Consider the following 15,103-nt stretch of genomic DNA (forward strand, 5'->3'; position numbering starts at 1 on the left):
CTCACAATGAGAGACAGCAAATGTAGGTTCTCCCCTGTTTAAAAGTGTATGCTCCATCATGCCCTGTGATTTCACTCTTTTACTTTACACACCATCTTCATTATGTTCTTGATTGTAATGGGAGCGATACTGTGGAATGGGAGAAGTTAGCAATTCTTAGTCATGTAGCTAAACTATGCAAATATGGGTCACTGTCATGTTTATGAGCCTTGGGTTTGTTAATAGCCAAACCGTATGGCATCTGAAACATGTTCTTGCATGACATTTTAACAACTGTATTGTATAAAAATGTTGAAATATAAAAAAAAAATATTCTAAGGCAAAAATAATCAAATGTGTTATTTTGGCACTAATGTCCCTTTTAGTCCAACCTCGAGAATCGCATCCCACTGCAGCTCCTGAGCAAAATACAGCTGGTGATTGGAGGTTGCATTTGTATGCTCACAAGCCATGTCCTGGTCAGGAGATGAAATGTATTGCTGTTACCAAGTGTGAAATTAAAGGGACATGAAACCCATAAATACGATTTTAAAAGGACACTCAAGTCCAAATAAACTTTTATAATTCAGAAAGAGCATGCAGTTTTAAGACACTTTCAAATTTACTTCCATTATCAAATTTTGCACAGTCTTTTTAAATGCGCACTTTCAGGGGAACAAGATCCAACTGAGCATGTGCACTGGTTATGCATATACTAGTCTGTGATTGGCTGATGTCTGTCACATGATACACAGTGCCGGAAAATGGGAGAAAAAATAAATTTGACAGAAAATAAAATCTACTGCTTATTTGAAATTCAGAGTAGGTTTTAAATCATTGTCTTTTTTATTATGCAATGAATGGGCCTTTAAACAACATTCAAATTTACTTCTGTTATTTAATTTGCTTCATTCTTCAGATATCCTTTGTTGAAGAAATATCAATGCACATGGGTGAGCCAGTCACATGAGGCATTTATGAGCGGCCACCAATCAGCAGCTACTGAGCCTATTTAGATATGCCTTCCAACAAAGTATATCAAGAGAATGAAGCAAATTTGAAAGTTTCTTAAAATTACATGCTCTATCTAAATCAGAAAAGAAAAAAAAATTGTGTTTCATGTCCCTTTAACTATATGTTTAACCCGTTTCAGGGGTAAACGCATAATTAGCAAGAAATATAAGTGCAAAAATAACATACTCTTATGAATGAGAGCATTTTCTTTTTTGCATTAGAAAGTCCCTTTGATATGTTTTCATGAAACTGTGATAGTAACAGACTTTTGGAGCCAGCTATCAGACAGCATTTACTTATTTACCATCAGTTCTTTGTTTTACGTTTGTAATTGTTTTTTATTGGTTTAAATAGTTCTTATTAACACAAAGTATGAATTGTATAGGATAAAGATGGCGATCGAGCTGTACATCATGCAGCTTTTGGAGATGAAGGTTCAGTTATTGAGGTATTACACAGAGGTGGAGCAGATCTAAATGCTCGTAACAAGCGCAGACAGACACCACTACATATTGCTGTCAACAAAGGCCACTTGCAAGTTGTAAAAACTTTGTTGGACTTTGGCTGCCACCCCAGCTTACAGGTAAATGTATTTCTTTTCTTTTCTGGAAACTGTGCAAAGGATTTAAAAATAAAAGAAACATTCTAATGTTATAAAAACTGAAACATTGTGTTGATTTAAAGATCATTGAATCATTCATTCTTGAAAATACAATGTATTTTCTTAAACCTTAAAGGGATACCAAACCCATTTTTTTTCTTTAATGATACAGATAGAGCAGTGTTTCCCAACCCCGGTCCTCAAGTATCCCCAAGTGTCCTGGTTTTTATTATAGCTGAACTAGAGCACAGGTGAAATAATCAGCTGATGGATGAGAGCAGGTTGGTTACTGATCAGCTGATTACTGTTGGGGGTACTTGAGGACCGCAGTTAGGAAACACTGAGATAGAGCATGCAATTTTAAGCAACTGTCTAATTTACTCCTTTTATCAACTTTTCTATGTTCTCTTGTTATCTTTACTTAAAAAGCAGGAATGTAAAGCTTAAGAGTCGGCACATTTTTTGTTCAAAACCTGGGTTATGCTTGCTTATTGGTTTGCTAAATGTAGCCACCAATAAGCAAGCACTATCCAGGGTGCTTAACCTAAAATGGGCTGGCTCCTAAGCTTTAAATTCCTGCTTTTTAAATAAAGATAGCAAGAGAATGAAGAAAAATTGATAGTAGGAGTAAACTAGAAAGTTGCCTAAAATTGCATGCTCTATCTGAATCATGAAAGGAAAAAAAAATGGGTTTAGTATCCTTTTTAACGTGTTAATAAGTCAGTTCAGGCAATTTTGTGTACCAATTCAATTTTTAATTTATTGTGAAGTTAAAACTTCTATAAACACATTGTAGCAAACCTAGTTGTATGCTAGGGTATACCATGGTAGAACATTTGAAAGCATGCATATTTCATTGCAGCAATGCTGATGCAGAGCACTAGCTGTCAATGTTAACACGTAACAGTGGTGTATTTAGGTTTTGTGCCGTCCTAGGCACTCAGAATTCTGCTGCCCCCTACTCCCCTAAGGTTTTAGGCCTTGTTTTGGTCAGGGAGTATTGTAAAAAACAAATGTATGACATTTCCAAAATAAATGTTCACACACACAGATACAGTCAAAGACACATACACACAGTCACATATACACAGAGTTATACACAGACATACACATACTCACACACACACGACTATCTGTTGCTGCAATATACATAACCTCCCCCCCACATATTTCATATTTCTTGAAACAATAGTTCCCCAAACACAATACTAAGTGCTGAAAGCCAACATAACTAAATGCAATAGCTAGCTGAGTAAAAGAAAGATTTAGAGCTACCTCCAAACTACCTCTAAACTGTAAGATCTGTGGGCAGCCACTTATTATACCCCCCTAGAATGTAAGCTCTTTCGGCAAAATCTCCCATTATATACCTGTATAATACTTCTAAAATAATTGTAAGCTTCTTACAAATATAGCCACAAAAAAGTGCTGCCCCCTCCCAATCTGCCTCCCTAGGCAAGTGCTTTGTTTGCCTAGGCCAAAATACACCCCTGACACGTAATATAGTGGTGCCACAACTTAATGCGAACCACTAGTGATTGACTTGTGTGTGTGCTCCACAACTCCTACCAAAGAAAACCCTCAGGAATACAGTAACATTTTTAGATCACTATTGAGAGTATATGCAGAAATACTGCTTAAGAATGCTATTTGGAAAGTGGAAGGTACATCTGTTTTCTAAGGCTATCCTAAGAAATAAGTAACATGTAATATGGGTAGACTTGATGGGCCCTTTTGGTTCTCATCTACTGTCAAATTCTGTTTCTCTATGCATGTCCTTTTTTTAACTACAAAATTTATGTCTAAATACATTAATTTGCTTTGTGAAATTTCTGTATTTTACTGTTTTCGTTAATAAATGTGCTAAGAAATAGCCACTTGTGTAGTAAAATGAGCTATAAAAGTGATACCAAGTGATATAAATAACAATTATATAACTCAAAAAAGGATAATACTTCTTAAACAATAATGTAGTTTTTCTTTGTTATTAATGACTACCTCTTAGTGCAAATACTGAAACAGTAAATAATACTGAAATACTGAAACATTTATATTGGTTAAATTGCATTAATTCAATATTAGTAAGTGAAATTTCAGACAAGTTGGGTACTCTCGTAAAGGAGCTAAAATGTGCTGTATTCTGTGTGCTTTGCCTGTTTTAACTGCCAGGCCACAGGATTTCCTCTAATCTTGCTGTAGTTTTTATCAAAAACATAGAACACTTACAGTGTTCTTCCCAGGACCTTTTTAAGTGGGCGTGCCTCCCAGCTGATTTTACGGACCACCTAGCTAAAATTCTGACTATTAAGCAAATAAGATTTGAGGGTTTAGTTTTATGCTACTATTATAACCTGCACTGCGTGTATTGCTTGTGGAAGGATGTAACTAACGTCAATAAATACTTAGAATTAACTAAGTCAGAAAGAAATGACAAAAGAAAGTTTGTTAAATTACAAAAACCTGTAGGTTAATTATCACAGTAGTAAAAGTAAACTTTTATTTACTTTAATTAAAAGAAGAAGAAATATAATTCCAACACACACACATTTTCATTTAATCAAAGTTTTAAAAACACATTGTCTAAGCTTTTTATTTAGAACAGTATAATATGTTATATTCCTTTTATGTCAGTGCCCATTCTGTTATCTGTATTCCTAAGAATTTATTAAGTCAGACCTGTTTGAGCAGATGCACCTAAGGTGGCGGCTAAGCTTCTACAATCTGGGAGCTGAATTATTGTTATCTGTCTAAAGTTCCACCATACCGCTACATTATATTACTAAAATATCATACAAGCTGAGAAACAAGCAGTTAAAAATGGAGATACACCCCATGTGAGGCTCCCCTGGCGTGCATTTCACTAACACTTCTTCAGAGGTGAGCCAGGCGGCTCAAATGTTCCGGTATTTTACAGTATATCGTTCCCACCACTCAGCTCACTGATTATTTACTTCATTTTGATTGGCTAGAGTCAATGTCAATCATCCTCGATCACCCAATGTTAAAGTTGTAATGTCACATGATATTGCTGACCAATAGGAATTGATCCATATTAAAATTGTTACTGTATTATAAATAGTTACAAAGAGCTTATTTTCTCCAACATAGGTGTGTCCGGTCCACGGCGTCATCCTTACTTGTGGGATATTCTCCTCCCCAACAGGAAATGGCAAAGAGCCCAGCAAAGCTGGCCATATAGTCCCTCCTAGGCTCCGCCTACCCCAGTCATTCTCTTTGCCGTTGCACAGGCAACATCTCCACGGAGATGGCTAAGAGTTTTTTTTGGTGTTTAAATGTAGTTTTATTCTTCAATCAAGAGTTTGTTATTTTAAAATAGTGCTGGTATGTACTATTTACTCTGAAACAGAAAAGAGATGAAGATTTCTGTTTGTAAGAGGAAAATGATTTTAGCAACCGTTACTAAAATCGATGGCTGTTTCCACACAGGACTGTTGAGATGAATTAACTTCAGTTGGGGGAACAGTGAGCAGACTTTTGCTGCTTGAGGTATGACACATTTCTAACAAGACTTGGTAATGCTGGAAGCTGTCATTTTCCCTATGGGAACCGGTAAGCCATTTTCTTAGTTTAGTATAAGAATAAAGGGCTTCATTAGGGCTTAAAAAACTGGTAGACATTTTTCTGGGCTAAAACGATTACTTTACTAAGCATATTTGGCAGATTATAACTATTAATAGTTATTATAATCTTGGGGATTGTTTTAAAAAAAACGGCAGGCACTGTATTGGACACCTTTTTCACTGGGGGCCTTTTCTAGTCATAGGCAGAGCCTCATTTTCGCGCCACTAATGCGCAGTTGTTTTTGGAAAGCAAGGCATGCAGATGCATGTGTGAGGAGCTAAGAACCACTGAAAAAGCTTATAGAAGGCATCATTTGGTATCGTATTCCCCTCTGGGCTTGGTTGGGTCTCAGCAAAGCAGATACCTGGGACTGTATAGGGGTTAAATGTAAAAACGGCTCCGGTTCCGTTATTTTAAGGGTTAAAGCTTTCAAATTTGGTGTGCAATACTTTTAAGGCTTTAAGATACTGTGGTGAAATTTTGGTGAATTTTGAACAATTCCTTCATACTTTTTCACATATTCAGTAATAAAGTGTGTTCAGTTTAAAATTTAAAGTGACAGTAACGGTTTTATTGTAAAACGTTTTTTGTGCTTTGTTGACAAGTTTAAGCCTGTTTAACATGTCTGAACCATCAGATAACGATGTTCTATATGTATGAAAGCCAAGGTTTCTCCCCATTTAAATATATGTGATAATTGTGTCATAGTGTCCAAACAAAGTAGGGACAATAATGCCATAGATAATGATATTGCCCAAGATGATTCCTCAAATGAGGGGAGTAAGCATGGTACTGCATCATCCCCTTCTGTGTCTACACCAGTTTTGCCCACACAAGAGGCCCCTAGTACATCTAGTGCGCCAATACTTATTACCATGCAACAATTAACGGCTGTAATGGATAATTCTATTGCAAACATTTTATCCAAAATGCCTACTTATCAGAGAAAGCGCGATTGCTCTGTTTTAAACACTGAAGAGCAAGAGGACGCTGATGATAACTGTTCTGACATGCCCTCACACCAATCTGAAGGGGCCAGGAGGGAGGTTTTGTCTGAGGGAGAAATTTCAGATTCAGGGAAAATTTCTCAACAAGCTGAACCTGATGTTGTAACATTTAAATTTAAATTAGAACATCTCCACGCACTACTTAAGGAGGTATTATCTACTCTGGATGATTGTGACAATTTGGTCATTCCAAAGAAATTATGTAAGATGGACAAGTTCCTAGAGGTTCCGGTGTCCCCTGATGCTTTTCCTATACCCAAGCGGGTGGCGGACATAGTAAATAAGGAGTGGGAAAGGCCCGGCATACCTTTTGTTCCTCCCCCTATATTTAAGAAATTATTTCCTATAGTCGACCCCAGAAAGGACTTATGGCGGACAGTCCCCAAGGTCGAGGGGGCGGTTTCTACTCTAAACAAACGCACTACTACTCCTATAGAAGATAGTTGTGCTTTCAAGATCCTATGGATAAAAAGTTAGAGGGTTTGCTTAAAAAGATGTTTGTTCAGCAAGGTTACCTTCTACAACCAATTTCATGCATTGTTCCTGTCACTGCAGCTGCGTGTTTCTGGTTCGAAGAACTAGAAAAGTCGATCAATAAAGAATCTTCGTATGAGGAGGTTATGGACAGAGTTCAAGCACTTAAATTGGCTAACTCTTTTATTTTAGATGCCGCTTTGCAATTAGCTAGATTAGCGGCGAATAATTCAGGGTTTGCTATCGTGGCGCGCAGAGCGCTTTGGCTAAAGTCTTGGTCAGCGGATGTGTCCTCCAAGACCAAATTGCTTAACATCCCTTTCAAGGGTAAAACACTGTTTGGCCCTGACTTGAAAGAGATTATTTCAGACATCACTGGGGGAAAGGGCCACGCCCTTCCTCAGGATAGGTCTTTTAAGGCTAAAAATAAGCCAAATTTTCGTCACTTTCGCAGAAACGGACCAGCCTCAAATTCTACACCCTCTAAGTAAGAGGGTAATACTTCTCAAACCAAGCCAGCCTGGAGACCGATGCAAGGCTGGAACAAGGGTAAGCAGGCCAAGAAACCTGCCACTGCTACCAAAACAGCATGAAGTGTTGGCCCCCGATCCGGGACCGGATCTGGTGGGGGGCAGACTTTCTCTCTTTGCTCAGGCTTGGGCAAGAGATATTCAGGATCCTTGGGCGCTAGAAATAGTTTCTCAAGGTTATCTCCTGGAATTCAGGGAACTACCCCCAAGGGGAAGGTTCCACAGGTCTCAATTATCTTCGAACCAAATAAAAAGACAGGCATTCTTACATTGTGTAGAAGACCTGTCAAGAATGGGAGTGATTCATCCTGTTCCATTAGGAGAACAAGGGATGGGGTTTTACTCCAACCTATTCATAGTTCCCAAAAAAGAGGGAACATTCAGACCAATTTTAGATCTCAAGATTCTAAACAAGTTTCTAAGGGTTTCATCGTTCAAAATGGAAACCATTCGAACGATCCTTCCTACCATCCAGGAAGGTCAATTCATGACCACGGTGGATTTAAAGGATGCGTACCTACATATTCCTATCCACAAGGAACATCTTCGGTTACTAAGGTTCGCCTTTCTGGACAAGCATTACCAGTTTGTGGCACTTCCATTCGGATTAGCCACTGCTCCAAGGATTTTCACAAAGGTACTAGGGTCCCTTCTAGCGGTGCTAAGACCAAGGGGCATTGCAGTAGTACCTTACTTGGACGACATCCTGATTCAAGTGTCGTCTCTGTCAAAAGCAAGGGCTCATACGGACATTGTCCTAGCCTTTCTCAGATCTCACAGGTGGAAAGTGAACATAGAAAAAAGTTCTCTGTCCCCGTCAACAAGAGTTCCCTTCTTGGGAACAATAATAGTTTCCTTAGAAATGAAGATTTTTCTGACAGAGGCCAGAAAATCAAACTTCTAAGCTCTTGTCAGGTACTTCATTCTGTTCTTCTTCCTTCCATAGCGCAGTGCATGGAAGTAATAGGTTTGATGGTTGCGGCAATGGACATAGTTCCTTTTGCACGAATTCATCTAAGACCATTACAACTGTGCATGCTCAGACAGTGGAATGGGGATTATACAGACTTGTCTCCGACGATCCAAGTAGATCAAAGGACCAGAGATTCACTCCGTTGGTGGTTGACCCTGGACAACCTGTCACAGGGAATGAGCTTCCGCAGACCAGAGTGGGTCATTGTCACGACCGACGCCAGTCTGGTGGGCTGGGGCGCGGTCTGGGAACCCCTGAAAGCTCAGGGTCTATGGTCTCGGGAAGACTCTCTTCTCCCGATAAACATTCTGGAACTGAGAGCGATATTCAATGCTCTCAAGGCTTGGCCTCGACTAGCAAAGGCCAAATTCATAAGGTGTCAATCAGACAACATGACGACTGTTGCATATATCAACCATCAGGGGGGAACAAGGAGTTCCCTGGTGATGGAGGAGCATCCGGGGGAGTGGGAACTCCATCCGGAAATCTTTGCCCAAATAACTCAATTATGGGGCATTCCAGACATGGATCTGATGGCCTCTCGTCAAGACTTCAAGGTCCCTTGTTACGGGTCCAAATCCAGGGATCCCAAGGCGACTCTAGTGGATACAATAGTAGCACCTTGGATCTTCAACCTAGCTTATGTATTCCCACCGTTTCCTCTCATTCCCAGGCTGGTAGCCAGGATCAATCAGGAGAGGGCTTCGGTGATCTTGATAGTTCCTGCGTGGCCACGCAGGACTTGGTATGCAGACCTGGTGAATATGTCATCGGCTCCACCATGGAAGCTACCTTTGAGACAGGACCTTCTTGTTCAGGGTCCATTCGAACATCCGAATCTGGTTTCCCTCCAACTGACTGCTTGGAGATTGAACGCTTGATTCTATCAAAGCGTGGGTTTTCAGATTCTGTAATAGATACTCTTATTCAGGCTAGAAAGCCTGTAACTAGAAAAATTTACCATAAAATATGGAAAAAATATATCTGTTGGTGTGAATCTAAAGGATTCCCATGGAACAAGATAAAAATTCCTAAGATTCTTTCCTTTCTACAAGAAGGTTTGGAGAAAGGATTTTCTGCAAGTTCTCTGAAGAGACAGATCTCTGCTTTATCTGTTTTACTTCACAAAAGGCTGGCAGCTGTGCCAGACGTTTAAGCGTTTGTTCAGGCTCTGGTTAGAATCAAGCCTGTTTACAGACCTTTGACTCCTCCCTGGAGTCTTAATCTAGTTCTTTCAGTTCTTCAAGGGGTTCCGTTTGAACCCTTACATTCCGTAGATATTAAGTTATTATCGTGGAAAGTTTTGTTTTTGGTTGCAATTTCTTCTGCTAGAAGAGTTTCTGAGTTATCTGCTCTGCAGTGTTCTCCGCCCTATCTGGTCCATGCAGATAAGGTGGTTTTGCGTACTGAGCCTGGTTTTCTTCCGAAGGTTGTTTCCAACAAAAATATTAACCAGGAGATAGTTGTACCTTCTTTATGACCGAATCCAGTTTCAAAGAAGGAACGTTTGTTACACAATTTGGACGTAGTCCGTGCTCTAAAATTCTATTTAGAGGCTACAAAAGATTTCAGACAAACATCTTCCTTGTTTGTTGTTTATTCTGGTAAAAGGAGAGGTCAAAAAGCAACTTCTACCTCTCTCTCTTTTTGGCTTAAAAGCATCATCCGATTGGCTTTTGAGACTGCCGGACGGCAGCCTCCTGAAAGATTCACAGCTCACTCCACTAGGGCTGTGGCTTCCACATGGGCCTTCAAGAACGAGGCTTCTGTTGATCAGATATGTAAGGCAGCGACTTGGTCTTCACTGCACACTTTTACCAAATTTTACAAATTTGATACTTTTGCTTCTTCGGAGGCTGTTTTTTGGGAGAAAGGTTTTGCAAGCCGTGGTGCCTTCCATCTAGGTGACCTGATTTGCTCCCTCCCATCATCCGTGTCCTAAAGCTTTGGTATTGGTTCCCACAAGTAAGGATGACGCCGTGGACCGTACACACCTATGTTGGAGAAAACAGAATTTATGCTTACCTGATAAATTACTTTCTCCAACGGTGTGTCCGGTCCACGGCCCGCCCTGTTTTTTTTAATCAGGTCTGATGAATTATTTTCTCTAACTACAGTCACCACGTTACCATATGGTTTCTCCTATATATATTTCCTCCTGTCCGTCGGTCGAATGACTGGGGTAGGCGGAGCCTAGGAGGGACTATATGGCCAGCTTTGCTGGGCTCTTTGCCATTTCCTGTTGGGGAGGAGAATATCCCACAATTAAGGATGACGCCGTGGACCGGACACACCGTTGGAGAAAGTAATTTATCAGGTAAGCATAAATTCTGTTTTTCTAGCAGCATATTGGATTGTAAATCATTAAGTGTTATCGATACTGCCTGATCATTCAGACCAATTTTGCTCCCCACAGTTTTATGATTGTTACTGCAAGGAATGTATTATTGACCATTATTAATACGTTGTATAGATTACTCATCATAATATAAGAGTCACTATTAATATCCCATGAGTCTCTTTAATCATTTTAATTTAATATATTATATCTTATATTGTCTTATGTGAATCTGATCAATACTGGTGGAACAGTTTAATATAAAATATTTTCTTTATCCTCTAAGCTCAGGAAATGTTACTTAAAGGGACACTGAACCCAATTTTTTTTCGTGATTCAGATAGAGCATGCAATTTTTAGCAACTTTCTAATTTACTCCTATTATCAAATTTTCTTCATTCTCTTGGTATCTTTATTTGAAATACAAGAATGTAAGTTTAGATGCCGGCCCACTTTTGGTGAACACACCGTGTTGTTCTTGCTGGTTTGGTGGATAAATTCACCCACCAATAAATGCTTTCCATGGTTCTGAACCAAAAAAATAGCTTAGATGCCTTCTTTTTCAAATAAAGAAAGCAAGAGAACGAAGTAAAATTGATAATAGGAGTAAATTAGAAAGTTGCTTAAAATTGCCTGCTCTATCTGAATCATGAAAGAAAAAATTTGGGTTCAGTGTCCATTTAACATTAAAATAATTTTTGTTTTGATGCTAACTATGTGAACTGGGCTCAATGAAACTCTCTTGACATTAAGGAATTTTATGCAAACTTTGTATTAAACTCTGTTTAATAAGAAAGAATGTGCTGTTTTAATCAATATTATTATTTTGTGCAATGATGTTTACTTTTGTGGTGTACAAAATGTGAAAATTGCCATTTTTTTAGTGACTAACTGCAGTAACTAATATGTTATTGTCATCATGTCGTGATAATTAAGCTACATTTTAATTTAAAGGTGTGCAAACTTTCTTTGGTCACTTATTTCTGACTTGGTTTATTCTAAATATTACGCTAAAATTAGCTGATTTTAAAAAATGTTCATGTTTTATTGCACAAATTATCATTAAATACATTTATGTTAAATTATGCAATTAATTTGTGCTTTGGATGGCAGAAAATTATATAATATTAGAACATATTACCCTGTCCCCAACCGGCTACTTCATAATGCCACCCGGCTGGCAAAATTTTCTGTGGAGAACAATGACTAATATGGTGAAATACCTTCTAACTGGATCATATAAAGTAAGTATTGCGTATATTTACTCACATGTTTAAGAGCTACAAACAGCTCTAATCCATAATGTAATGCATTGACAAACCCTTCCCTTAGTTTTACCTAATATTTCAGACTGCTATGAATAAAAGAGTCATATTGGTCAGTATGGGCTAGCTTGTGTGTGTGTATATATGTTCCTCTTCCTTATTCCTTACTACTTTGATGAACACTGTGATGGCAGATATAAGGCAGAGTCTCCCAGAAGAGTTTGGAATCTGTGTTCTTTGTAATACAGGTTCCACAACAATATTAACGAAAGGTTTTTGTGCGAAGAATGTGCGGGAAATGATGCAAATGGCAATTGCTGTGATTGTGCACTCTTGTGTGGTTTTATTGTTGACTTAAAACAGGAAATTTCAGGATCTTGAGAGTGGTTATCAGTTCTCTAGAAACTCTTTTTTGGGTTCCTGTGGTTCCATCAAATACACTTGAAGCCCTCAGAATTCTGTGGGTTAATAAGTTAGAAGGATAAAGAAAATGAATTTTAAATTGAATTCTTTTCCCTTTCTTGAAGGATTCAGAAGGTGATACTCCGCTGCATGATGCAATTAGCAAAAAACGTGATGATATTTTGGCTGTGTTATTAGAGGCTGGAGCAGACGTTACTATCACAAACAACAATGGCTTTAATGCTCTCCATCATGCTGCATTGCGTGGAAACCCAAGGTAATTATACATTTTTATCATTGAAGATATTTTGTATTGATTTATTCCTGTAAACTTTTTTGTCGCGTCACCACACAGGGAAACGTTTTTATTCTGTTTTTTTTCCCTTAATGGGATATGAAACCCAAAATGTTTATTTCATGATTCAGATAGAGCTTGCAATTTTAAACAACTTTACATTTACTTCTATTATCAAATTTGCTCTTAGTATTCAGTGTTCTCCACAGAAAATGTTACCAGCCGGGTGGAATTATAAAGTAGCTGGGTAGGGGCAGTGTAATACTCTGTGATATAACATTTTCTTCTATCTAAAGTACAAATTATTGCATAATTTAACATTAATTCATTTATTGATCATTTGTGCAATAAACATTAAATAACTGTTAGCTAATTTTACCTCAATACTGACTTAAATTTTAGCTGGGTGATCTGTAAAATTAGCCGGGTGGTGCACCCATTAAAAATGTTCTGGTGAAAACTCTTGTATCCTTTGCTGAAAGAGCAGCAATGCACTACTCGGAACTTCCTAAATAGATCAGGTGAGCCACTAACGAGGCAGCTAGCTCCCAGTAGTGCATTTCTACTTCTGAGCCTACCTAGGTATGCTGTTCAACAAAGAATACAAGAGAATGAAGCAAAGTAGATAATAGTAAATTGGAATGTTGTTTAAAATCACATGCTCTGTCTAAGTTTAATTCTGACTTTACAGTCCTTGTAATAATGAAACGTTTCTCTAGTTATGACATTGCCAAAAGTTATTAATGAAAAATATTACGATTTTAGAAGATTCTGAGTTGCTTGAATTTTGTTATCCAAAATGTGCAAAAAGCTGGACAGGAGCTGTAAAAGGCCGTTAATATACCTTGATAGTTTGCAGACACAGCATTAAACTTATTAATGTTGTAATGGCATAGAAATGATTTTATTTGAGTTTTATAGAATAAAAAGCATTTCATTGGCAGGGCAGATTATCCATGTACTACTGTAGTAACAACTTAGTAATGCTAGAAAAGAAGACAACTATTCAGTACTTTCTATAAAACTCTCTAATTTTGTGTGTGTTTTTTAACCTGGTGTATACTTAATAGATTAGTAATATTCATACATGTAAATTAAACAAAATAACGTTGATGAAAGTGTTGGGCAGTATCCTCTGCTATCACTATAGCTTATTTTTTATGCTTTGTCTAATGAAATCTTAACACCAGAGGGCTAAAATGACTCCTTAGAGCTTTTTGCATTCCGCGGGGTGCTCTATTCTAGAATGTGCTGAGCTATGATGTATTTTTTTTAATTGACAGACTTACACAGGGTATCAGCTTCCATACCTCTCTACTATCTGAGCATTCTGAGCACAGTAGGTGTATGCTTTGTATGGCTTGTGTAGGGCAGCGGTTGTTATAGTAGCTGTACCACTTGTCACTTTTAGGAGTCAATTCAGCCCCCCTGTAGATAAGCTTTCAGCATAGTGCTAGCCACACGTGTTGATATGAGATCTGTTGCCAAATACTGCCAAAGCGCAATCTTTATCTGGCCTATTGGCCACTGCAAAGGAGGTAAGGTAAAATATACGTGAGGCATTCCAAAGGGTAACAAAATAGCACAAAAGATAATGTAGAGGCTATAATACGGCATTTAATTGAAAATAGATTGTGGTTCAAGGTTACACCACCAGAGGAACGTGTTTTTATATAACAATTAAGCTTGTTCATTAGTTTGCTTGTGAAGCTGTTTGCTAAGCTTATACTTAAAGGGACACTGAACCCAAATATTTTCTTTCATGATTCAGATAGAGCATGACATTTTAAGTAACTTTCTAATTTACTCCTATTATCAATTTTTCTTCGTTCACTTGCTATCTTTATGAGAAAAAGAAGGCATCTAAGCTTCTTTTTTGGTTTAGGCCTCCGGACAGCACTTTTTTATTGGTGGATGAATTTATCCACCAATCAGCAAGAATAACCCAGGTTATTCACCAAAAATGGGCCGGCATCTAAACTTACATTCTTGCATTTCAAATAAAGATACCAAGAGAATGAAGAAACTTTGATAATAGGAGTAAATTTGAAAGTTGCTTAAAATTGCATGCTCTGTCTGAATCACAAAAGAAAAAAAAATGGGTTTAGTGTCCCTTTAACAACTGTTGCTTCTAATTACAAACTATATGTTTCTAGTCAGACTGTGTTCTTCTCAATGCACCTCCTCCCTGGTTTCCAAAACAAATATCTGCCTGATTCATATATCTTTGTCCAGCCATGTAGTATGAATTGAAAGCTACAGTGAGCAGTGCACCCTTCTTACCAAATTTGTGTTGCCAACGTTCAAGCGTGGTTCCTTTAGACTTCAGTTTTCAAACTGAACTACAAGACTGAACACTTTAAATATATTTTCTTTATGTTCCACAACCACCCATTTCTCAACTTACTATAATTAAATAACACCCCTTACATGACATGGTCATTCACTTTATAAACATATCTTTACATTACAAAAGGGTAGCCTATTTTAACCACACAATCAAAATCAGTTGACCATTGGATTTGGTAGAAAAGCATTCAAACTCATAAAATGCAAAGCAATTCAAAAAGTTAAAAAGCCCTACATAGAGGAACAGACTTTAACACTTCCTACTTTAAAACCATATGGCAAATGATTACAGAC

At 37.9% G+C, this 15,103-nt stretch overlaps 1 protein-coding gene across 2 annotated transcripts in view; it reads left to right on the plus strand.

Moving 5' to 3' along the window:
* The window catches only part of MIB1 (MIB E3 ubiquitin protein ligase 1), a 476,845-nt gene that overhangs the window by 223,506 nt on the left and 238,236 nt on the right, over positions 1–15,103 (plus strand). For both annotated transcript variants that reach the window (XM_053714972.1, XM_053714973.1), the window contains exons 11-12: positions 1,379–1,576; positions 12,291–12,442. In XM_053714972.1, coding sequence (XP_053570947.1) covers positions 1,379–1,576; positions 12,291–12,442 — 350 coding nt within the window. The remainder of the gene's footprint in view (positions 1–1,378; positions 1,577–12,290; positions 12,443–15,103) is intronic.

This window comes from Bombina bombina, chromosome 5 (assembly GCF_027579735.1).
Source record: "Bombina bombina isolate aBomBom1 chromosome 5, aBomBom1.pri, whole genome shotgun sequence".
Taxonomy (NCBI): domain Eukaryota; kingdom Metazoa; phylum Chordata; class Amphibia; order Anura; family Bombinatoridae; genus Bombina; species Bombina bombina.